The following is a 25,783-nucleotide window of genomic DNA, read 5'->3' as shown; positions in this document are numbered from 1 at the left end:
TAACATTTGGTAGTGCAAGGTGTTTCCTGGGAGCGGATAGTTTTATTTTATGCAATCAAGTGTAGTACTTCTGTTTCTTTTATACTAGGGTGTTTTTTTTTTTTTTTTTTTGCCTTGTGTTCACTATGTTGTATGTCCATTAGCATTAATATTTTTCAAAATGAACTGCATGTAACATATAAAGGTATGGAAATAAGTGTACCGGAAAAAATCGTAACACAGTGGCAAAGACAATGTGGTAATTCAATTGCTTTTATTAACACAACTTATTTTGTTAAACATTAGTAATTCCACATGGTATATTTATGTTGTAATGAACTGTAACGAAACTTAAGGGTACTTCAAGAACTGTTTAAGGGGCAATAACTGTAACGGAACTACTCCAAGTTAACGAAATTGCCAAAAAATTGCAATAAAGTGTAATCTAATTAATAGCAACTGAACCACTCATTCAATGTTGTATATTGTTACTTTTTGATCGAAATCATTTACACAATGATTTTAATAGGAATAAACTATAACAGCATTTCTGCCTGTGTATACTGTCTTACAGGTTGTATGTGAGCGTAAATCTGGCATTAATAAAAGAACTTTGTAATTTTGTTTGTACAGGTTTGCACTTCCCACGTTTTTGTTTTCAACCTTTGCCAATGATGAGGGAAGTACATGAACAGCTATTCAAATGATATAGGGAGATACCTCGTTTATGATCTTTGATTTATTGTCATATTTTATTTTTAAGATTGGAGCATCTAAGAGTGCTTCTGTTATCTTTTCTTCATCCAGTGTTTGTGGACGTTGTAAGATATTAAAAACTTTTTTAATTTGTTCTTGGAAGAATGTTACAGTGAACTGGTTGTCATCTTGTGAAACTTTAACTTGTGCAAAACAGTTGGTAATACATTTATCTCTTTTTTGCGTCAGATTACAGTTACCACATTTTATAATCTTGGCAGTAAAAGATCCATCTGCTACCTTTTTGTGGCACTGTAAACATGAAAGGTACTTTCCGAATGTTAGCAGACCAATGACTTCAACCTTGGCCTCTGTGGTTGTAAAAGAATCAGGCAGTTCAACAGACTGGGGTAAGGATTCAATGAAGTCCTCTGCTTCCGACACTGTACAGTCATGCATCGTTGTGCCCAAGGCTAGTTTGTCAGACTTGTATTCTTTTATAACTCTAACGTTATGGAATGTATAAGTTTTTCCTTCACTGACTTCATTTATTTTGTCTTCCCAGAGAGTTAATGTTATTGTTCCGGATGGATCGCTGAGGAAGCATTCAGCTTTACATTTTTCTCCATTCGCTGTAGTTACTTTTTTTGTACCACTGATCTTTGTAACTTTCGCTTTAATTGTTATCAGCTGTTGGAAGTGGACACCAGAGAGTGACGCTATGTTATTTGTTTGTGGTATTTCTTTTGGTGTGAATGATACCTTGGTTGCGTCAATTCGGACTTTGTTGTCCATAAGTACTGTATTTGATTTAAGATCCATTTGGAAGTTGCTGAGCTTCACAGGGCTCTTTTTTGAACTTCTGGCTTTCAGGTCATCGTGTTTTTTTTGTGGCAAAGCATATTGCTCTAACGGTACTATCAGAGCCAGTTTGAAGTAACATTTCAAAGTAGCTTGATTTTGAGCTTTTCTTCACTGGCGATACAGCATGGAGATATCCTGTTAGTTCATGATTTTTGTCCATGTTAAAGCTGTTGAGAGAAAGAGATTTAAAATGAATACTTTGTAGCAAGATAATAAATTTTAATATATTTTAATTAAAGAAATTGTATTTTTGCGTTGTACATGTAAAGTTGTAATGTAATGTTTAAAGCAAAGTAATACTTGCCTTTGTAAGTTTTAATCAAATGGCGGGGAAAAGAGAGCGTTCAGGGTTACTATCCAAAATTAGACAGCAACCTCAAACAACACAAGAAAATTTAAACTACATGTAGCAGTTCTCAATGAGAAATGAGTGCTGCTGTTAGTTGCATGTTTTAATACTACGTACAATATGTGCTATTATTTGTTTATAAAATACAAGGCGAATATCTAATCCTACTGGAGTTATGACGATTGCAGCTCATTTACAGATGTCAACTCATGCTTTTATTTGTTTATAAAATACAAAGCAAATAACTAATCCTACCCGGCCAAGTTACGACGCTTGGAGCTCATTTACAGATGTGGTATTAAAGCTTCCTTTTGAAACATTTAAGCAACAGAATCCTCTTTTAAGCTCAGTTACACCACACAAAAGAGTTTTATTTTCGATATTTCTAGTTTCTTTGACACTTTTACGGTTAATTTATCGATGGCTTCAAGAATATTGACGGCTGTCTACAGCAGCAATTATGTTCGAATTAATGCACAGATTGCTTTATGATCTGAAAAATATGTTTCTAAAATGTGCAAATTCACCTGTGATTCAGGTAAATTAGTATAAATGTGGTCTATGGTGGTTCTGTTGTCAGTTGTATAACATGATATTAATTGCCTGTAGCTGTTTTCTCTAATGAAGAAATTATAAAGAGGAAGTTTCTCTTTTTCATTTAACCAGTTCACATTAAAATCACCCATAAATAGTTTAAATTGGGAACAGTTCATAGTCAGAAGTTCTGTTAATGCTAAACACATCTGTCGTACAGGCACTCTGGGTGACCGATACACACCTATTATGGTAATTTGTGGTATTTTTTCAAGTTTTACAATAGTTATTTCTACGCCATTTGTGTTCATGCAAACTGGATACCCAGGAATAAAACTTATTTTACTATACACAGCTGTTCCACCATAAGGTCTGGTATTACATGTTGTGCATTGACTGTCATTTCTAAATAAACTGTAGCCACTAATTGTGTATGCAGTATTGCTGTCTAAAGTATATAACCTTGTTTCTGAGAATATACTGACATCAGTATGTGAATAGTTCAAATCTTTGCGTATGTCTTCTATATGTTTATGCAATGATCTTGAATTAAGGAAGCATAACTTAACAGTAGGTTCATGTATTTCATAAATAGGAGTTAAAGAAAAGTGGAGATGCTTTTCTGTCCGTAAGCGTTGCATTTCTGCTTTAACATCATGATTTACAGCTATTTTGTTCTCACAAAGGTCAGTTATGTAAAGCCCTTCTATAGTTGTTACTCTACTTAATCCTACATAATGAATGTGAGGTATTGCTCTCCTGGTGTTAAAGTTAACTACTATTCTTGTCTCAGTGTCACCTTGTGATCTGTGAATGGTTTTAGCAGCTGCAGGTCTCAATGGAAATTGCTTTCTCACAACCTGAGCTGTTCTGTTTCTTCCAACTGCAAATTGTGCAGTGATAGGTTTGATAGGAGTCCATTTGCGTTCAATACCTTGTACAAATAAGTGCCTATAATCATGTCTAGTTTTTCCTCCTACATGTGCTTGGTCAAATTCTACCCATATTATTCCAGAAGGTCTGTTTTTGTCATGTAATTGTATCTTCCTTACAATATTAGCAGCACCATTTGTCATGCCATCATCAGTCCTTAGATTCACTGCGATTTCTGTTCTTTCACCTTCAGCAAGTTGAAGGTTTAAAGGTAATTGCTTAGTTTTTCTAGGATCAAGTGGTACTTGCTTTAAGATCTTATCCCTTAGTTCTGCAGAGTTAGCACCCACAACACTATCTAAGGCTTTAATTGTATACTTTTCACCAGTTGCAGCCATGTGAACTCTCCTATTAAACTCATCAACTTTAGAATTCTGTATGAACAAATGGGGGACATTGATAGGGTAATTTGTACAATTTTCTGAAATGCATCTCTCTTTAAGTTTTGCAATGTCTTCTGGAGTGTGATTACCTTCTCGTAACCTGTTAAGAAGTTGAGCAAATTCTTTGCTTTCTCTTTGTCTCATAATTTCTTCTAATTCAAACATTGTATATAGTTCTTGCCACAAGTTGGAAGCAAGAGCTCGATATTCTGAGTTGTTCATATCTTTAAACACATAACCATCCATAACAGGTTCTAACTGAAATAAATCACCAAGTGCTATCATGCTTACACCTCCAAATGGTTCTTTGCTGCCCATAATATCTTTTAATCTGTTATTTATTTGTACATTAAACATAGTATTGCCAACCATTGAAATTTCATCCAAAAATATTAGTTTCACTGCATGAAGTTTACATCTCAGAGTGTTAAGTCTACTTGAGTCAAGAGGTTTATAAATCTTTAGTGACTGGCTTGCTGGAATTGCCAAGGTACTGTGTATTGTATTACCTTGTATGCCAAAAGCAGCTTTTCCAGTTGGTGCTAATAACAGTATTTTAACATCATTGAAGTCTTCACCAGCTCTGGAGTTGTAATATTTTAGTGCTGCTTGATATAGACATTTGACCAGATGGGACTTGCCCACTCCAGCTCCTCCAGAGAGGAAATAGTAGAATGGTTTGTCTGATGTTTTAACAATATGCAAGATATGATAAAAAAATTCCTTTTGCTTTTGATTTAGTGTTTGCACCAATTGTCTGTACTCTTGGTCTTGTAATTCATTTAGTATCAGTGGTTCACTAGTTTCTATTGCTGAAGGAATTCCAACATCTTCTGATAAATCATAGTTTTCATTGAGATCAGGATGCAAATCTTGAAGACCCTCAGCCTCATCCTGGTATTCTCTGTTTTGTGTAAATGGTGCTATTGAGTCAAAATGATCATTGTCTTCATCAAGATGAATCAAGTGTTCATGGATTTTGTCTAAGTCTTCACTGCAAACAGCATATAGTTTCATTTGCTTATTTATACTATCTTTTACATTTATGAAACGTTCTTGGTAGGAGGAACAGTTAGCTAACAAATCAGTGTCCTCATTTCTCCATGACGTAAACAGCATTATTAATTCACGATAATGTTTTTCTGGATCTTTTTCACAGTTATACCAAACACTTCTTATAATTCTAGCCTTTGATCTTTTTTTGTTACTTTTGGGATTGATGAGATTATCCTCAAAGAGGTCATCGTCATTTTGTTCATCATCAGCTGTTTCTAATGGAAGGTTATCAGAATCTCTTTCGAATGATTTTTTTGCATATGGTTTTCCACATGAGTCATACCATGCAGTCCAATCTGCCAATGTTAAGTATTCAAGACTTAAAGGGCGTTTTGCATATCTTTGCAAAAGACCATTGGTATATACATCTTCACAATCATCATCCATTTCTTCGATGTCATTTATTGATTTTAAAAGCTGAACTCTTTCATTAGGAGGAGTGGTATTTATGAATATTACTTGACGAGAAGACTTCTTCATAGGAAGCTGTAAAACAATGTAAACAGCTTCTTGTGCACTTATCTCGACACTGTTTAAAAATTTGTTTCCAATGTCTCGGACTTGTTGCTTTATGCTAGAATTTCCTTTTCTGGCTTCAGCACATGCTTGTCGTAAAAGTTCACTCATTCCTTTTTGTGCTTTAGAAATATACGAAACTATGTACATGGCACATGCATACACATCAAGTACAAACTGGATATCCATGTTTGCTCTCCACGCCTCGAGGGAAGCAGGATTATAGTTGTTTATTCTTAACTCATTCGGTTTTCTTTTTAAAAACACAGTTGGTGAATTTAACGATGACCTCACAGCTAGTCGATATTCATTTTCAGTAACTTTTAATTTGACAAGTAGTTGTTCAATTGTTATAGGTTCGCCTTCTTTCATATCATTTAATTGCTTGTTGATTATTTTCCAAGTGTCTTTGTGCTGTTTTATTTTATTTTGTGGCATGTCTGCTTCTAAAGGGTAAAGAATTTCAGTTGCTCTCATAGGAGGTTGTGGATAGTTAAATCGACATTCATTCTTTGACTTTTTTCTACAAGTGTGACAATGCCTGTGAATTTGCCTGTTCACTAGTTTATGTAATTCTGTATTATCAACTGGCCACTGACAACTAATTATTTTATCAATAAAGTCTGTAACAGCAGCATCGTCGTCGACTCCAAATACTGGTGCATCTTCAAGCCATATAAGCATGTGTATGTGGGGTGAACCCCGCTGCTGGTATTCTACTCGGTAAAACCAGTCAGAAATTTTGCCTAATGGTTGAGCTTTACCAAAAAGAAAGTTCGTGAGAAATTGACTAATTTGATAATCAAAATGTCTAGCACATGTCACTGGGTCACTTTGAATAAGCCTGCATTTCTCATCCCAGGTCATATTTTCAAGCTCACTGGTAGTGTAGTCTTTGTGATCAACTACCTGGCCAAGTATTCGAAGGAAATGTATCCATTGTGTTTCTGCTGAAGAAAAACTACAGAATATAGAAGATGGTCCTAATTGTCTAATCATTGCAAACAAATCTTTCTTAGCCTTTTCAAAATATGGTGGTGAACCTCTTAATGCTCTCAAGAATTGGAATCCCTCATCAAGATGAATCAAGCGCTCTATTGCTCCTTCACATTTCAACTGTCCTGCATTTAAAGATCTATTATTTCCTTTGCACTTCCTAAGAGCAACTTGTGATTTCCCTAACATAATCTTCATTTGAAGTTTTTTTGTTTTAAAGAATATATTTTCAACACACATAGCAGCTCTCCTATCTGAGCGTCTTAGTTCAGATTTACAGATGTCGCTATAATGAACGTTAACTAGTCTATCTTTATTTTCCGGCCGACCTTGACCAAGGAATATACCAGGATACGCTAATTCTTCAGAATATTGATCTCTGAATATACTTAGGGGTTTGGTTCCTTCTCCTGGTGCAACATTTAATATATGTTGAGGCTCACTGTCTTCAACAAATTCTGTGTTCGTCAACATGGTGTCAGTAACACCAGCAGGTATTTCTGCCTCATCTTCAGTCCACTGATCATCACTATCAGTGACATCACTTCCACTAATATTACTTTGCTTATTGCAGCTACTGGTGTTTTGTATTTCTTCTGATTGTTCATTTTGATTTTCAGGATTAGTTTCACCTAATAAACTGTTTACTCCCCAGTCTTGATTTACAGTTATTCCTTCCTGTTTGTAGAGAGTGCTGTTATTAACTAGCCAATTGGCTGCTTGAACAACTTTATGTGGCCTTATATTTAGAGACAATGCTGAGCTTTTGTATTGCAATTTTCTCTTTAAATTGACTTTAATTGTACCAGCATCATTGGGTAACCTTGGTGAGATATTGACAGTATCAGTTACTTCTGCTGGGACATTTACAACATTTCCATGTATTTTGAATTGCCTTCCTCTTGGAGCTTGCATTAATTTTTGAAATGCAAGTCTTGGAGCTACAAGCCTACATTCCAGTTCATTGAGGTCAAAAAATTCAGGTTTTATTGGAAAACTCATTCCATTCAATATGGCAAGGGGTGGAACTTTATTCTTTGCTAAGTAATTATGACAAGTTCTACATAGCCACTCTTTATTGTTGACACTTTTTGTTTTTATAAGATATTTTTCAGCAGCAGGGTTTGATTTTCTTATTTTAGTAGCTGGGTAAACACTGTGTTTATACCACAGCTGATCACAACAACTACAAATATATAATAGGCCCTGTGACACAATGTCATGAAACCTCATTATTAAGGCAGCCATGTTTTGTATTTTTTGGTTTTTTTCTTTTTGACTTTCAGCATTATTATTTTCTTTAGTGGTTGAGGTTTGCTTCTTGTTGTTACACTTATACTTTTGATTCATTTTAGTAGCCCTTTTGTTATTTCTGTAATGTTTCATGTAAGAAGTCCAGTTTTTTTTTCTGCTCCTGTGTCTTGGATTTGCATTTATCATTTCCACTACTGTTAGTGCTTATTCTTAAATTGTTTACATCAGAATTGTGTTTTCTTTTTCGACTTCCATTATTTACTAGTACAGCATTTGTATTCTCTTTAGTGGGTGAACTTTGTTTATCACTGTTACATTCATAGCTTTGATTCATTTTACCAGCCCTTCTGTTATTTCTGTAATAATTCATGTAAGAATTCCATTTATTTTTTTGCTCATGAGTTTTGGATCTGCATTCATGGTTTTCACTGTTCTTAGTACTTATCCTAACATCGTTCAGATGGGAATAATTGTGTTTTCTTTTTTGACTACCATTATTTACAAATACAACATTTGTATTCTCTTTAGTGGGTGAACTTTGTTTATCACTGTTACGTTCACAGCTTTGATTCTTTTTACCAGCCCTTCTGTTATTTCTGTAATAATTCATGTAAGAATTCCATTTGCTTTTTTTTTCATTGCTCTTAGTGGTTATTCTAACATCATTCAGATTGGAATAATTATTGTGTTTTCTTTTTCCAGTACTATTGTGTACTTGTTCAGGAAGAACATTTTGTTCTGTAAAATTGAAATCACTATTGTGACTTCTGTAAGGGTGCTCATTTCCTGAGTAAGAGCTATTTGGTATTGTTGATACATAATGCACTTCGTTTACATGACCTATATATATTGTTCTTGGTTGCTGTGATGATGAATGGCGTGGCTCTATTAAAGTTGCCTGTCCAAAATTTATGTGAGATTCTACAATATAAATTTGTATATTAAGTGATTCTGCAACTGCTTGTACAATTAATGCATCACACCATGTACCTTGCATTGACATATTTGTCAAGTAACCATTCCATGAGTTCTGAGTGTTGCTTTCAATGAAACGTTCAGGGTTATCCCTGAGGTATTGGACAGCAGCTTGTCTGATGTGAAAGTGATGACTGGGATTACCATACAATTGATGTGATACGGCTTTAAAAAAGCAGTCACCTGCACCACCCACATCTAAAGCTATCAATCCCAACTGTCCTAATCGAAAGTTAAGCAATGTTGAGGAATCCACTGACAAATTGGTCTGATTGTTCACATTCTGTTCGGGACCTGGATTTAATTCAACGTCACCTGATCTCAAAAGATTCATCCTTGATACGCAATATGTTTTAGCCGGGCAAGTTGATTTTTTAATTTTACCTGAACAACAGCTACTAGTTTGCTTTCTTTTTTTTGACTTTTTTGTTGCCAGTCTTTTAAAATTGACTAAGGAAGTAATAAAAGCGTTGCATTTTTGTAAATACCGTATATACCACAATTTATAGTGAGTAACCAAGTCATACAATCTTGAAGATTTAGGGGTACATTTCTTAAAAATAAACTTTAGCTTGCTTCTAGCTTTTCTCTTTTTCATATAATTTAGGACCTTTTTCACAGGTATTCTAGATGGCTCTCGGTCTCTATGTCGTTTTACTTGTTTAACGAACTTGGAATTTTTCCGAGGGGAATATTTGTGGAATTCTTTCGATGGCGGTACATCAACAATGGAAGCTCCCACAACAAATCTTACATCTGTTTTTAAAGATCTGTTAGAAACTATCCTTAGATAACAAATATCATGAATTGTACTTCTACACTTCCCTTGTAGGTTAAAAATTGCAACAGATGAGTAGCACAGTCACACAGCCATTTGCTGTAACATAGTCCAAAAATAATTTTTTTAAATTTTTTTCTCTTTTTGTCACTTTTTGCCTTTAATTTTGATTGAAATGTACATTGTAATCAATATCTGTAAATATTTTTATTATTTTGCACTAATAACATTAATTTTGGCATTACCCAGAATCCCTTGTGGGCGTGGCACATTTTGTATTCTCATAAAATCTTAAAAAATTCAATGTAAAAATGGGGAAAAAAGGGTTTTGTAATTTTTATTTCACATCGAAGCAATGATCTCCTCATTTTCTTTCAAAGAAAGTTTGTAAATAGACTTTCGCCCTCTCTTTCTGACTGGTAGGTCACCACAAATGTGACGGACAGTAGCAGCATGTACAAAGGCCTTCCGTTTTTCGTCAATTGTGAAAGTCATGTCATGAATGTTCTCCCTTATATAAAAGTGCCCCTTGAGAACTCTGTCACCTCTGTAATAATGACACTGATAATCATCTGTGACATTACTGTCAAGTTCTTCAACTCCATCAGAAGTGACCTGAAGGAGATAGAAGTCATAGACAGGATCATCTTCAGCAGCTATGGCAACTGTACTTCCCTTGCTGGCCAGGTCAGCTATGTAGGAAGCAGTGTCGTGGTCTAAAATTGGTGCTTCAGTTGCCTGTCGAGTGGTTGCCAAATCACCCTCTCTGGCTAGCTCCACCATCTTCCATTCATCAAGCCATGCCTTGTTAGTACAGTTCTCCTCATCATTCACAATGCAACTAATGCAGTAACATGAACGGTGTCGCACAAACACCTTTCCCTGCTGAGGAGTGGTCTTCACGCAATGCAGTTTTCTGATTCCTTTTAACTCTGTGAATTTGCGTCCAGCTCTATTCCTGACAACAGATCCCTCCCCAGAAGATGGCACAAAATGAAAGATCCTGCGCTTTAGCTGAACTGACTTTGTTCTTGCTGAGAAGCTTGATGGTGCTGGCTGGGAAAAGTGCTGGACTAAGAAGTCATGCATGCTTCTAGCACTAGTGATGGTAGCTGTTCTTCTGAGGACAGCTTGGCTGACTTTTTGCTTTACGTGAGAACCTGCAGCATCCTGTTCTCCCTTGGCATGTGAGGTCTCGAAGTAGTTTCTCTGGATGGGAAAGCCAAAGTCAGCGAGGGAACAAGAAAGATCACCAATGCAGTGCCGGGATTTGTACTGAGCAGCACATCCGTCAGTGAACTCGTGCATCATCTGTGTGTTGTAGCCCAAATCATTGGTCAAATAGTTTTGAATGAACTCTTGCATCGTGTGAACAGTCATAATCTTGGACAGGGTCATCAGAAATGACAAATATGTGTTCCTTCACAAGATGAGGGTCTTCTTCAGTGCTTGCTACTCCATCAACTTCTTCTACTGCATGGCGATGAAGTATGGTGACATGTAAGGACACTTTGGCAACATCGAAGTATTCTGATTGGATTTCATCTTGCTGCCGACAAGTGTAACCTTCGGAATAGTCATGCACACACACCACATGGCCTACAGGAAGGTTGTCGAGCAAGTTGTCGAGTTGCTCCCGTTGCCATTTTGCCATGAAAGAGTGACTGGGGTAGACTGCAAGGAGCTCCCTGAAATACTGAAAAAGCTCTGATGGGGGTGTTTCTTTCTGGATAAGTGCAATTTTCTTTTTTTCTTGACCATTGGCAAGAAACTTTCCAGTTGGAATGTAGTCATAGCGTGACCATTTTACAGATCCCTCATCTGAAGTTTCAGTAGGAAGAAGCTTGAACAAAGCTACACCACATTGGTCGCACTCTCTTTGCAGGCACTTGATGTTGTGGAATGGAGCACCTTCTGGTTTAGAGCATAGGGTTGACTCCACAACCTCAGACAATGTTTTGGGTACTAAAACTGACGTGTCTTCCCCAGCAGAGGTTTTCATGGCTGCTTTTCTAAACTTCATGCATGTAGAGAAAACAATCTGTGTTTCCACATGTTTTCTGCACAAACAAGACTTTCTGTCTCTTTCCCTGGCATGCCTGACAAAAAAAGGTTTCAAGGTTTCAAACTTTCTTTGTTTTACCTTAATTTCAGGATGAAGGTTGGTGAATTCAATGAACGCCTCGGTTTGTGTCTTTTCAAGCACATGCTTTGCATGGTGAATGTACTCCTTCTTTCCAATTCTTTTCCTTGAAAAATCTTTTTTGTCTCCTGTGGGTCGGCTTGCTGTGTTTGTCCAGTAATCATAGATCACTTTGCTCTCTTCGTCTGTAAGGGCGTCTCCTCTAACTTTTCGTTTTGCGTACAACCAGTTTTCCACTTCCCCTTTCAAAATTTTTTCACGGTGTTCGATGGCTCTGCTGATACTCTTTTCACCAAGGTTGACAAGTTTGCCAACAGATTTTTTCGCCTTTGCTTTCTTAATTTCTTCTCCAAAAGCAAGAGATTTAAATGCTTTAAACACGGTCCGTTTTTCATTTGATCCTGAACGCTTAACGTGGCTCAATCCTTCAGAAATATCAGAAGCAAGTGCCCTTAAAGTTTCGGTTTCCTTTTCGTCTTCAGGAGTCTTTAGCAGACCACCCTCACATAAAACTTTTCTTGTCCGTGGGCTTTTGACGATGCTTTGAACAATCTCCGCCTTCTTTCGGGGCGTGGAAGGGAGTGTCTTCTTAACTTTATCGGTAGCACGTTTTTTCGACATGCGGTTTGCGAAACCTGGATAATCCACGATATTATCATAATCTTGCGCTTTTGTTCGCTTCTTTTCACGGTATTTTCTCACTCTTTCTCTTGTTTGCTGCCTTTTCTTGTCTCTTTTTTCTTGAGCTGCGGTACGAGAAGCTTCTCTGTGTTCCGTTTCTTTTTGTTGCCGTTTGGTTTTTTCGGCAATGCTTCGCGTCTGCGGTCGAATTGATTTCTCGGCTTGCAATTTTTTTCGTCGTTCTTTAATTTGAGCAATCTTTTTTTCCTTGTTTTGTTGGTAGTAGGCCTTCTCCCTTGCTCTTTTCGCCGCTGCTTTTTTTTCTTGTGCCGCCTTCTTTCGCGAAATACCTGGATTTAGATTGGACTCCTTTGTTTCCATCGGATGCGGATGAATTCCCTCAGTGAAAATGACGCTCGTGTTGAAAATCACGTAATTCATTCATTATTATGCAATAGCCTGCCCCTGAAAACACTCTATGTACTCCCCTAATGTGTTATATGTTAACGATCGATGTTCTTTCAAAGAGAAGGCTGCGAAGGAGCCCATGTTGCGGAGTGTTGGACGTGGTCTTCGCCTTATTTCTTCGTCACTTTCCTTCGTTACGGTTCATGAACACGGTAGCAATGGCTGAAAGTGTTTCCGCGTCGATCAAACGTAAATTTCTAGCGTTAGATCCAACGAAATGGGCTGAAACGTTCTGTAAAGTTAGCTTAACACAAGCCCATTTCAGGAGATGTAACTTTGTTTATTCAACTTAACCAGAATCCCGTCCGACAACGGATCAGTTGGTGGATATGTGATGGAATTGAGCTCAATATGGCCATTACGAAATGTGTTTCCGCACGTTTTATTTTGATCTAGAAAGTATTGTACTTGATGGTTGAACTTCAGCGTTGGTTTGTAAATACTATGATGTATGCCCATGACATGTTTGTTATTTGTTTGTTTCTTACACAGTCGGAATTGTCATTTTTTACTAGTGTTGTACACGTTGGTTGCTTTAAGAGTTAGAGCGTTACATCGTTCAGTGATAAAAACAGACATTTATAACTTACATTAGAATAAACCATTCTTGTTGCAAATCTTACTGCCTTTTGCATTTGTCATAAACTACTAACGGCCAAAAAACAATGGATCCACGTGCATTCGATATTGACATATTTCCTTTTTTTCTTCCGTCTTACACATTTCATGTTACGCGTTACACTCAGAAAATCGCGCATTTTCAAGAAATATTTATTTTTTAAAATTTTAGCATCGTCGCAAACCATAATTTGTTTACACCAAAATAAGGTGGGATAACTAAGCTTTCATCGTGGAAAGTGTAAGATTTAGTGGTTAAACCTTCCCGACGATATTCGTTAGCAAAGGCACTCAAGTCCAAAATGGCGGGGTGACTGTGCTACTCATCAACAGCTTTCGCAAATGTCTGGCCAGTGAAAGGTATTTTCACTTTAGGGGCGATTTCATTTCCCAAACAGCGGGTTAAACAGGGCATATTTCCCTCAGTGGGCTTTATAATCCCCAAAAGGGGCTCAATAATTCCCGTAATGGGCCTTTCTCTCCCCAAATGGGGCTCATTTATTCCCCGAAGGGACTTTCTTTTCCCCAAATGGGGCTCATAAAGCTTATTTTGTGTCCAAGGCACTCGCAATATCGCCGAGTGGTGATGCTGTTGGCGCCAAGAAAGCTTCCATCGATCTACAACTTCAAAGCATCTTTCAAAACCTTTCACACGGCCGGACAAACAAGTAGTGCGAATGCTGTGGCAAATGGACAAAATACCCTTTAAGAAATCCATCACAAAGATGAAAAACGAAAAGATCACTTACCTAGCAAGCAACAAACACTGCAATAAGCTCACGTGAAATATACCACAAGATGGCGGACCTCTTCCTTCGAAAGCTGAACGGAAGCACATGGTTGTTGACGAAGTTGACGTTTCCTTTTCTCGTATTTGATTGCTTCCGAGTCTTTCCGGAAATTAGTTGTGTGCCACGAGCTGTTGGCGTTGTCCATTTCTCAAATCCGATTGGTTCCAATATTCCCCAGAGGAACGAATTTAACCCGAAAGTATTACACCCGAAAGTATTACAGGCTACCGAAAGTATTACACTTTGAGAATACTTCATGTAACATGTCACGAAATGGAATCCACGGTGAAACGTCATGAGAAAATCCGCGATTTTATCTTATATGAAGTAATGGTCGCGCGTTTTACAGCTTATCATTGTGTCTGCATGCAAATGCAGCAGACACAAAAACACAATCTTTTATTAAATGACGAACAAGTTGTCAGCTATGTCACTGGGTTAAAACAGCTAATTTCTAAGGTGTATGTTTACATATTAGAGTAAATTATTTTAGAATTAATCTACAACACGAGAAAATTTACCTGCCTGCATAATCTTAAATAATTGTTTGATAATTGTTTAACCCTTTCACTCCCAGGAGTGACAAACAAGGAATTTCTCCCTACATTACATTCATACATGCACACTACAGGTAACACAAACCTCCCACCTGCATTGGCATATGGACGCCACAGGGAAAAATCCTGTGGGTCGAGCATTTGACGTTGCACACTACAGGTAACACAAACTTCCCACCCTGCATTGGCAATTGTAGAATCAGACACTATTTATTGCCTATGTAAATGCTATGTGACTGCTCTATGTAAAAAGTAGGTACAGGGTATTAAAGTTCTATGTTTAAAGTGAGAGAGGGTGTTATTCAAATTGTATGTAATTGCTATGACTTTTGCTATATATTTTGATAAAAAATCCTATTTTTTTACTAGTCAAATGGAACCTTTACATAGTGTAGGTAAAAGCTATGTAATACACATTTGAGCAGGCTAGCTTAGGAAACTATAGATAGCATATAAATAGCATCTACATAGGTTTGAAATGCCAATTCACATAGTATTTAAATAGGAGCAAGCTGAAGCTTAGACAACTGAAAATAAACTTAATAGCCTTTTAATAGAATTAAAATAGAGTAAACATAGGTTACCAATAGTCTTTTTAAGGTGAGTTAAATACAATTTATATAGCTTTTTACCTATGTAAATACTATGTGGCTACTCTATGTAAAAAGTAGGTATAGTGTATTAAAGTTCTATGTTTAAAGTGATAGAGAGGGTGTTATTCAAATTGTATGTAATTGCTATGACTTTTGCTATATATTTTGATAAAAAATTGTACTTTTTTACCAGTCAAACGGAACCTTTACATAGTGTAGGTAAAAGCTATGTAATACACTTTTGAGCAGGCTAGTGTAGAAAATTAAAGATAGCTTATAAATAGCATCTGCATAGGTTTGAAATGCCAATTCACATAGTATTTAAATAGGAGCAAGTTGAAGCTTAGACAACTGACAATAAACTCAGCAGCCTTTTAATAGAATTAAAATAGAGAAAACATAGGTAACCAATTGTCTTTTTAAGGTGAGTTAAATACAATTTATATAGCTTTTTAATAGCATCAATGAACAAGGTAAGTACTAAATTGAACTAGTGATCACACACCTTTTAAATAGATTTTACATACCATATACATAGTGCTAATTAGGATTTGAAGGAGGGGTTTGTTGATTAAATTATGCACTTGAATGGTGTGGACCATGCCACAAACCTATTTAGGCAGGAACATGCATGTATTTAGAGAATTGCATTCAAAGTAGTTATAATATAATCATTTGCTGGTCGAAAATATGCTTATAATCCAACAAAATCAAAAGGTGCAATATTAAATTATAAAATTTATTACCTGCACATCCGTCTGTTTTGTAACAGGAATTACTTTAAATTATTTTACAGACACTTTTCAGATAAAAAGGTAAAATATTATGTACTAAAATGTGTCAGACATATTGACCCTTTAACTACAGAGATCTGAAAACTAACTCACTCAAACGAAAAACTTTGTATTCCACCATTGGTAGTGCTGAAAATACGTAACAACGCTGTAGTCAGAAAGGTGACAATAATTAAACTCTAGTCTTTGGATGACTTCATTACAACTCTGATTTTACAGCTAGAGTACCTTAGTTTACAATAGTTGGGATTTACCCAGATACCTTATTCTGCAAAATCAGGTTCTGCTTTGACTTTTCATAGTTACTGTAATAATTATTCTCCCATCAATAACCTTTGTCTATTGATTCTCATAACACTTGTGAGTCCAGCTTGTAATTTCCTTGTAAAAAGGAGTGAATTAAAGTATGTAATCCTGAACAGCCAATGTGAATTTGTCAAAAAAAAGAATGATTGAGGATTCTTCTCATTTTTCATTGTCATCTCATCTTGCATCCTTTAAAGAAAATAAGAGAAAATTTTCCTTTACAAACATTTTTCTATTTCATTAATATCAATTACAAAAACCTTTGACCTTCTAATCATATTTAACTAGCATTATTTCCTTCCTGACACTTAAGGGAAACAATTACAGTCCTCTTTGCAATTAAATTCACTAAATGTTCATTGGCCATATTTATCATGACATGCTTTTTCATAACAATTTGTCATTTGATACCTTCTTTTTCTGCAAGGAAATAATGGTATTGCACTTCATTCGCATGGCCTGCTTTATTCCACTGCGAGAGAGTGGAGACTGTGCAGGCTTCCTGTCATCTCCAACTTTTGTTTTTCTTGGTTTTGGCTCCTTGGTAAGTTTAGCAACCATGGAAAATCTGCAATTTTGTTTAAATGGAAATGTTATTTTAAAAACAAACATGACATTAGGTATTCAGTTTTAATTTGAATTCAACTATGTAGTATTTATGCAAGGTACATATATACTACTAATAGCTTCTATGACATCCTGGTCAAGTTCATGCAGGCGCCGTCCTTGAAGTTTTTCCTTTGGGTAAAATATACCCAGCAAGGCACAGGCAAGCCCTGTTCTTGTACTTGCGTTTTTTACAGCTGCCTTTACTTTGATGGGGCAGCACCAAACCCCATTTGATATCTCCTCCCACTAAAATTCAAAGAAAATTAAATGTATTAGGGCCTGGTTCAACCATACATGATAATTCATTAGAGCTTATGGTAGTTAAGCATGTGTGCTCTTCCTCAATCAATAAATAACTATTTGAAAACTATTAACTTACATTGTTTGCCTGGCCAACTGATCTGGGAAGTTTGCCATAGTCTACATTCTCCTGCAAATCTCCACTACTGCTTGGAATGGGCTGCAAAGCCTTTAGTTCCCCTAAAATAATGTTAAAAACATCAATGAAGTCTCTGTTTTCATAGGGTTGGAGTCACAGTAGGCCTAATGTTTAATATGCAAGACTACTGTTCAAGAGCTCTTGTTCAAGTGCTGGCTAGGGTACTACCAGGTAATTTTGGGAAAGAAACTATGTTGAGGTTGTGGGAGGCATGGTGGCCTCATGGCAGTGCACTCAACTCCAGATCGAGTGGTCCGGGTTCGCATCCAGGCCAGGGACATTGTGTTGTGTTCTTAGGCAAGACACTTTACTCTCAAAGTGCTTCTCTTCACCCAGGTGTTTAAATGGGTACCGGCAAATTTTAAGCTGGGGGTAACCACGGCCTGCGATGGACTAGCATCCTATACAGGGGGGAGTAGAAATACTCCTAGTCACTTCATGCTTAGGAAACCAGAGTTAAGCACCAGCCTGATGGGCCTTATGGTTCGTAAACACACTTTACTCTTATGTTTAAGTTCTGGGTAACCTCTGAACCCTCCTTTTCATGACTCAGTAAACTATTATTATGTTCCTGTTGTTTCCTCAGCCAGGCCTTAAATGTAAGTAAATGTAGATATTTGAAATAAGTCTATTATGCATAAGCAATTAACTAGTTTTAAAGTTATTATTCTATGGTTATTACTTACTGAGCTCTTCTAATGCATTAGCTAACTCCTTCTTTGTATTAGCTAACTCCTCTTTTTTGTCTTTCAACTCTTCTTTGAGCTCTTCCTTTTCCCCTCTGCAAATAGCGCTGATGCATTTTGGGGGCGGGCGGTGTTGCTTTGGTTGTTTTCCTCCAAAGTGTGAATGTTTGGGAGGGTGGACTGACTTAGGCAGAGAGGGCTCTGAGATGGGGCACACACCAAGAGTCTCCGAAACTACCCATTACCAGCAATCCGAGACATTTTACTCCCGCGGTCCGCGAGGTCAGTAGTTTCTTCAGGTTCTACTGTTCATGCGCTATGGCGTCAGATTTCATGTAAACATGGAGCGAAGTAGATTTCCGCGGAGGAATCGAGTTGATTATAAAGCACTAAATGTTCTTTCTACAGTGGATTTAGAAGTTCATTTGAAAGGAAGGAGAAAATTTAAAAGCGGATCTAAAGTTTATTTTGTGGAGAGACTTATCAGCCGGCGAAGATTGAAGAACGAGGTATGTGTATTGACCCTTTTATGTTCCTGCAGCTATATTTTACTTCGGATGAAATTTATACTACAATCGAAGTAAGTTCATAAACAGCTCTAATCAATCTCTGACAATTTCAGGACTTTGAATACCTAGTAAAATGGAAGGACTGGCCATTGTGGACAAGCACGTGGGAGCCTTCGGCTCATTTGAATGAGCATCTTATCAGGTATATTTAGTTTGTTTTCGATGGTGATTTTAAGCTTAAATGTGAGCTTCATTATAGAAGATGGTTTGATCGTCTTAACCGTAACACGTTTTCGATTCCAATCTTATGTTTTGTTTTCTGCATTAAAAACTTTCTAGGGCATACAGCAACCCCACTGTTACCGTGGAAAGACTACAGAGCGCATCAGTTGCATTTCTGGAAGGCATTCTTTCAATCCTAAAATCGAATGCGGTTAAAGTTCTTTATTCCACTGAAATTAGAATGGATCATGATATTGTGAGATACGTTTTTAAAGGAAAAGGTAAAAGAGCAGAAGACGGAGTTAGTATACTCTATGAAAAAAATGATTTTACTCGATTTGAACTTCCACCATATTGGTACTATTATTTCAATCAACTTGGACAAGGAATAGCAGTTGACTTTCCTGTTAAGTTAAAAACTGTCCTTAACAATTCAAAAAAACGTTACGTTTTATCCAGTGGTCAGGTCAAAATTGCTCCAAATTTTCCAGTTGAAAAAGTTATGATATATGTCAACAGGAAAGCATGCGATTGTAAAAACATTTAATTTATCTTAGAACAGATAAATATAAAACAAGAAAATCTACAAAATAATTTTGCAGAGATTTCTAGTGGAATATGTGATTGCAACAATTGAAAATCAAAGAAAGTTATATGCTTTATGATTAAATACACTATATCAAAATTATTGTTATTATTTTGTTGTAAGCATATAAACAAACAAAAGTTTAGTATTCATATTAGCATTAAAAATTATTCACAAGATATTTTTGCAAATAATCAAATTAAAAAATATATTTTGTGATACATGTCTGCATATCTGTTGTTCCTTTGCTTGCCATAGTTACTGATTTTGCTTCAAAATCTCAACCAATTGACATTTTTTCAGCTTTGCAATCCCTTTCACATTAATACCTATAGATTTGATTTCCTGTCTTAACTGCTTAACAGTCATTTTGTTGTATTTATCTTCGCTTAAGTTATTTCCTTGTACATCAGCTCCATTGTGGTCATTTTGTAGTTCTCTTAAACATGCCCTCTTTCTTTTTTTTCGTGTCTCGATGATGCCATCCTCCCAGTAAGCTGCTTTTCGTTTGGTGTACTGCCTTTTTTCTCTCTCGCAGTGCTTTAGTGCCTCCTGCCTGTGTTCCAGAAGCAGAACATCCTGAGCCGCATCCCACTTATTTGATTTTTGAAAGTATATTTTCTTGGCATCATCATTATTTTTTTCAATGCCTTGACCAGTGAACTGTCTGAAGTTTTTATGATTTTTGATGAACATTGGTACATGATATACTAATGCATGCATGTAAGGAGTCACTCTCTTCTTTTCATATCCTATTCGAACACCACCAAGTGAACAAAACAAATTTACAAAGTCTTTAGATTTCTGGAAAATGTCAAGGTAAAAGTCACCAGCATTTGAATCAGAGTTGATTAAACTGTAGAGTGTATAAAAATCTTTCCAGAGTTTGATGACTGTTTCTTTTGTTTCTGGGAACAGGATATCTAGTTCTTCGAGTTTTGCTGGCAAAAGTTTTGTCAGCTTTTTCTTGTCAGACCCAACAAGGCTAGTCCAGTCATATGTTCCACTGCCTTTCCCATCAGCATTTTTTTTCTCCCAGAGAGAAAAAGTTATGCCGAGTTCATTGATTGTTTTAATGAGAATGTCAAGGTTTACACCCTTTTCCTTACCCCGAGCCATGTTAAAATCTTGCTTTGCATCCTTCTCCATTACTTCTGTGATTAAATTTTCAGTCAGTTTGTCAGTTACTCTCAGCATTAAATGCAATTCATCAAGAATAATGTGGTCAAGCTCAATAGTAAACAATGGACTTTTCACACATGAAAATTTCTTTGAAGAGGAACTTAACTCTTTAATTTCTTGGAGTGTTCTCTTGAGCTCTTCGTTATAATGGGACAGATCTTTGGACATGTCCCACCTGAAAAGCTTGTGCACCTTACACCAAAGGCATGCATAGTCTGAGGTAGCCCCAGACATCCCCATGGCCATCAGCAAGAACTTGTAGTCTCCACCGAGAAATAATTGAACAGCTATTTCTTTGTCATTAACCTTGATCTTCCCATTTTTATTCACAGAATTTATGTCATTGATAATTTCTGAAAATGATGTCTCAATTGTTTCATATTTTTCAGGGCCATTGACTACACCAATTGTCCTGTTGCCCTTTGATGACATAACTAAATCCCCTGTTTGAAGGAGTGAGAATGACATTATCATAAAATTTGCTGACCTCGACATCTTCGCACCATCACAACTGATCTTTACCTTTATTGGTTCATCACCTTTGTGGTTTGAATTTGACTCCAAAAATTGTTTGATGTGATCTTGTAGAGTTTCAGAAAATGAAAGTTGTGCACCAGGGTATTGACCTGGTGTTCTTTCAATATGACAGAGTTTATTCAGTTCATTCCTCCTTTGTTTGATCAAATATGTCCTTGGTAAATCTTCAGACAAAAGAGACAACTCATGGTAAAGTTCATCACTTGCACAGAATTTGTCCAGTAAAAATAGAAGAGTTTCTAGGTTGTTCTGGTCAGTCTCATTAGCTGACAACTGGTCAAATTCCAGGGTGTGAAATTCATTAGTTGCTGCCTCCTGGACCTTGAGAAAAGACAGCTTGAGTCCATGTGACTCAAGAAACCAGAGGGCAATTTCTGATTTTTCTTTCAGCTCCTTCAGTCTTCTCGATTGCTGTCTTTTTCCCAAACTGTCTATAGTTTTCCCTTGGCAAAGAAAACCAGTCTTTTTCTCTAAATTTTGTATGTACTCAGAAAGTTCTTTATTTTTTTCTTCAATATCTCTGAACTTTTCCTCTGTAGTTTTGACCGTTTCTCCCATTTCATTTTCTTTTCTTCTTATTGCTTCCATCATTCCCCTTGCCAAGCTTTCCTTCTCCTTCTCAAGATCCTTGTACCTCAATTTCCATTCTTTTATTTCTTGCTCTGCAGCAGACAGATTCTCTTCTATTTCATGAGGCACCACAAGCTCAGTTTCATAAATGTTAAGGGTTAGCCCTTTCCTGTTTGCCTCTTCTCTCTTACTTCCACTAACTTTCTTCCCAGTGTATTTGTTCACAACTGCACCGGCTTCACGTCTCAATCTTCCGTGGATTCTTGATCCGTTCTCCTTGCTTACTTTAAACCATCGACCAGGAATCCAAAAATTAAGAAGGTCAATGTAGTTTAACTCATTTCCTCTCTCGTCTTTTATTCCAACAAGCTCATGCCATTTCATCAAAATTGGATACGGGATGTATATTGCCAGAGCTATTCGAGATTCTTGAACGCATTGCTGTTTTATATAAGAAAGAGGAGATTCAGTGACCTTAAGTTGAAATTCTAGGGATTTCTTTTCGAAATCGAGCAAAACATCAGACATTTTTTGACGATTCAGACTGGAATGAGCTCACAGTGATACAAGTTTTGTTTTTTATAATTGGCGCGATTTGGCGCTTGTAGGAGTCTGCAGATTGTTAAAACAGCGGTAAAAAGCGTGGAAATGCTAGGCTGCTAAGCTGAAGTAAATATGGCGACTTTTTTCACGAAGAAAACGATGGAAAGTGGTCGTTCTTCGCGTCCTACAGGACATTCGCGAGCTCAGGTAAAGGTTACGTCTAATAGTGAAAAAGCCCTATTTTCAAGATTGATTTGCGGCCTCCTATTTTATCATGGAAGGCTTTATTTAACGTATTTGAAAGATCGTAAACTGAAGAAAATTTTGAGGGGTCGGCACCGATGAAAGCATGAAACACACGGACAGCTCAAAGCATGGAAGTGAAGGTAAGTGAAGGTATTTGGATGAAACTATAAAGGAAGTACAACCGAAGATCTTTGTTATTTTACCTCTATTCCGCGGCTCGACGAATAAACGAAACGGTGAAAAAACTTTCGCTTCGTAGTGCAGTTGCATATTATTTATCAACGAGAGGTCGGCACGTAGAATTTAATTTATTTAAACTGCCAAAAAATAAGATTTTATTTCAGATCCCATACATTTCTTTGTATCTTCGGGAAGCCATTTTGAAAGTAATCTTTGATTGACGTACGGTATTTGAGACGCAATATGACTCGCATTGCTGGTAATGCAGTTCATCATGTTGGGGCTCTGAGGTGGGACACGCACCTAGAATCGCTGAAACTACCAGTTCATCATGCTGGGCACTGATATTTTTTCTTAATTCACTTGCAGTTTTTGGTGCTTCTGTTGTTCCTCCTCTAGCAGTAGCATTAGCTGATTTCTTACTTTTCTTTGCTAGTGTGAGAGTATTAATGGAAAGAGAAATTACACCTTTGGTCATGTACAATGTTTCGCTTGTCTTGCTAACTTTTATTGTAAGGATAGAGCAAAATTTACCACGACAAAGTTAAATGGAAGAGTATCTATCTAAAAACTTCAACTTGAAATTTTTACCTGAACCACTCTTTTCTTTGACTGTTGGAGAACGATTCGAGGCTGAAACCGAAATAGAGCACATTATCCTTACTAAGGTGTGGTCATGATATATACTTTGAAAGTTATATTTATAAAACATGAAAATAGAATTTCAGTAACATACAAAAACAACTGCTTTTTCAAAATTGTTATGAAATTACATGCAATCGGTCAAAATGACAGACACTGTACCATCACTTTCTTCATTTGTTGTTTTTTCCTCATCGACCATCTCTTCAAAATCTTCTCTGTAACTTTTCCTTTTCCTGTTCCTTTTTGGAGTATTACTTGTTTCCACTTCTTCAAATTCCTCCTCACTTACACAGCTTTCACGTAACGTTTCGTCGACTTCTTCTTCTGCACTCTTTTTTGAAGCTGATAATTAATTGATAAATGAGATCAAAACAAGTCAAGTCGACACATCAATTAATGAATTACAAAACACAATGTGTGAATTACATACCATGAAGCGATTTGATTTTGCCTCCCCAAATGTGCTTTTTGAAGAGCATATTGACTGTTGCACCTGGCTCCATTTTTTCTCCGTTCATAACTGTGAGCTTCTTAGTTGATTGAACATCAAGTTCTTCTCTTTGAAGTACCACACCATCCTTTGAATTCCACGCGATCAATGAATACATCTAAATCGGAAAACATTTTTTGCTTATACAAGCTTAAATAAATAAACCACTCGTACTGTCCTAAGTTATAACATACGAGGCCAAACGGTAACTGGTCGCTCAACGGTCAGATGTCTCACGTATTTAGACACGTACATATGAATTTACTCCCATTTCCCTCAACCTTACATTTTTCTAAGTTTTTTCTTTTGTCCTGTTTTAATCCTCCCTCTCTTACAGTATGACATATTCTACAATGACCTTTTGCCAAAGGAGTTTCTTATCTTGAAGATAGCTATTAAGACGTATAAAATGTATAGCGCGATTTTCATCCGGCTTTCTCATAGCTATACTGAACAAATCTCACCTTGAAGATATCGTGCTCATACGATATCGTTTGAGTTAAATGAGCTACATGAGCTACATGCAACGACCTTACGCCAAAGAAGGAGTTTCTTACCTTGCAGGTCGCTATAGTTTAGAACTTTTCGTCGAGAAGCTGATCGCAAAAACGTTAAGTGACTTCGTTGAAACAAGAGTTCCCATGTGTGAAGGCAAGCCAAAAGTGACCTCAGATCGTAGGTATGCATTTCAAAAATACCGCGATTTTCATTCGGCTATTTCATTGGATAGTGGAAAAAATCACACCTTAAAGATATCGTTTGGGTTAGCCGCGGAGTAGCCACGAGCTTAGGCCAAAGGAGTTTTTTAACCTTGAAGATCGTTATTTAAGACTTTGCACGTCAATGAGCTTCGTTCTAGCGGTAAAAAGTAAGAAAATGTTGACTTTGTTGTGGCAAGATTCCCACGAAAGGACGCCAAAACATCGCATTATAATTATCTCTTTCAAACAGAGCGCCATTTTCATCCGGCTGTTTCCAATTGAAACGAAAATCACACCTCGAAGATTCGCTTTCATTGGACGCTTTGTGTTTGGCGCGCTTTGCATTGGTGACAGGGCGGTCAGAATGCAAAACAACGTGGCGGCATTTAAGTAACACGGACAACTTTAGGTGATTGTTTACCTAGTTCATCCAAAAAAATTGAGCTTGGAAAATCATTCAAGTCTTCAAACACTGCATCGCAAATGGCGATTCGAAGTGCAGAAGGAATAATAAGAATAAATTCTACGCAAGAGTGTGTACACAATGAGCTGGTCGATTGTGTAGGTCGTAGTTACTAAAAGTTGGAATCACCTGAAACCACCTGAAACCATCTGAAACCATCTGAAACCATCTGAAACTACCAATGATACCACCTGAAACCATTTGAAATTACCTGAAAATTACATGAAAGCATGCAGACATGAACGCAGACCGCAAACCGCACACCGCAAACCGCACACCTCGAATACCCACCCCTCGAAAAAGGTCTACACAGTGTGTAATTACCAGATTTATCTCTCTTCCCTTTGTTATCAAACGAGATCACGGAATGCGTAAGCGAAACTGCTATGTAAACATTGGAGTTGAATTCTTATTGAAGATATCGCAGTTACGACCCTCCACTGTCGAGCCGTACCAGTCTTGCATAGGTTATGTGTGTGCCTTTTGAGTCAGTCGACGTATGCGCAATCAGTTTTCCTTTGTGTATACAGTGTGTAATTACCAGATTTATCTATCTTTCTTTTGTCATTGATGTTATCAGACGAGATCTCGGAATATCTGTTTTCACGTTAAAGTACTCCTACTATATGAAATCATTTTTGGCACAATCGTACAAAGCAACTCAGGTGTCTCGTTAACACAGACCTCGAAAACGCAGACCGCAGACCGCAAACTGCACACCTCGAATACCCACGCCTCGAAAAAGGTCTACACAGTGTGTAATTACCAGATTTATCTCTCTTCCCTTTGTTATCAAACGAGATCACGGAATGCGTAAGCGAAACTGCTATGTAAACATTGGAGTTGAATTCTTATTGAAGATATCGCAGTTACGACCCTCCACTGTCGAGCCGTACCAGTCTTGCATAGGTTATGTGTGTGCCTTTTGAGTCAGTCGACGTGTGCGCAATCAGTTTTCCTTTGTGTATACA

General features: G+C 37.0%; 6 protein-coding genes and 1 pseudogene across 7 annotated transcripts; 1 reads left to right on the top strand and 6 right to left on the bottom strand.

The window, feature by feature from the left end:
- Positions 1-233: 233 nt before the first annotated feature.
- Positions 234-1,497, bottom strand: LOC148719981 (uncharacterized). Its single transcript, XM_088737807.1, has one exon. It carries the CDS (start codon positions 1,495-1,497, stop codon positions 679-681), a length of 819 nt encoding a protein of 272 aa, XP_088593933.1. The 3' UTR covers positions 234-678.
- Positions 234-14,369, bottom strand: LOC148719977 (uncharacterized). Of its 2 annotated transcripts, XM_088737806.1 has the most exons (3): positions 13,913-14,369; positions 8,551-8,651; positions 234-1,706 (listed from the first exon to the last, which is right to left on the bottom strand). In XM_088737806.1, exons 1-3 carry the CDS (start codon positions 13,999-14,001, stop codon positions 1,678-1,680), a joined length of 219 nt encoding a protein of 72 aa, XP_088593932.1. In that variant the 5' UTR covers positions 14,002-14,369; the 3' UTR covers positions 234-1,677. The 2 variants fall into 2 exon arrangements, with proteins under 2 accessions (XP_088593932.1, XP_088593931.1); XM_088737805.1 differs by lacking the exon at positions 234-1,706 and having other exon boundaries at positions 7,673-8,651; positions 13,913-14,368.
- Positions 1,703-5,919, bottom strand: LOC148719980 (uncharacterized). The gene has a single exon (XM_088737801.1). The coding sequence runs from the start codon at positions 5,785-5,787 to the stop codon at positions 2,347-2,349; it is 3,441 nt and encodes a 1,146-aa protein (XP_088593927.1). The 5' UTR covers positions 5,788-5,919; the 3' UTR covers positions 1,703-2,346.
- Positions 5,816-7,656, bottom strand: LOC148719979 (uncharacterized). The gene is made up of 2 exons (XM_088739004.1): positions 5,941-7,656; positions 5,816-5,833 (listed from the first exon to the last, which is right to left on the bottom strand). The coding sequence occupies exons 1-2, from the start codon at positions 7,654-7,656 to the stop codon at positions 5,816-5,818; spliced, it is 1,734 nt and encodes a 577-aa protein (XP_088595130.1).
- LOC148719978 (uncharacterized) lies at positions 9,656-12,518 on the bottom strand (annotated as a pseudogene).
- A 670-nt stretch (positions 14,370-15,039) lies between the features above and the next one.
- On the bottom strand, positions 15,040-23,780 carry LOC148719975 (uncharacterized). The gene is made up of 8 exons (XM_088737809.1): positions 23,589-23,780; positions 23,318-23,500; positions 23,105-23,146; positions 22,805-22,945; positions 17,939-18,148; positions 17,193-17,293; positions 16,885-17,059; positions 15,040-16,719 (listed from the first exon to the last, which is right to left on the bottom strand). The coding sequence occupies exons 1-8, from the start codon at positions 23,764-23,766 to the stop codon at positions 16,592-16,594; spliced, it is 1,158 nt and encodes a 385-aa protein (XP_088593935.1). The 5' UTR covers positions 23,767-23,780; the 3' UTR covers positions 15,040-16,591.
- On the top strand, positions 18,177-19,478 carry LOC148719976 (uncharacterized). The gene is made up of 3 exons (XM_088737808.1): positions 18,177-18,447; positions 18,561-18,649; positions 18,787-19,478. Exons 1-3 carry the CDS (start codon positions 18,250-18,252, stop codon positions 19,214-19,216), a joined length of 717 nt encoding a protein of 238 aa, XP_088593934.1. The 5' UTR covers positions 18,177-18,249; the 3' UTR covers positions 19,217-19,478.
- Positions 23,781-25,783: the final 2,003 nt, after the last annotated feature.

This window comes from Stylophora pistillata, chromosome 11 (assembly GCF_964205215.1).
Source record: "Stylophora pistillata chromosome 11, jaStyPist1.2, whole genome shotgun sequence".
NCBI classification, from domain to species: Eukaryota; Metazoa; Cnidaria; class Anthozoa; order Scleractinia; family Pocilloporidae; genus Stylophora; species Stylophora pistillata.
This window is presented reverse-complemented; position numbering and strand designations above follow the sequence as displayed.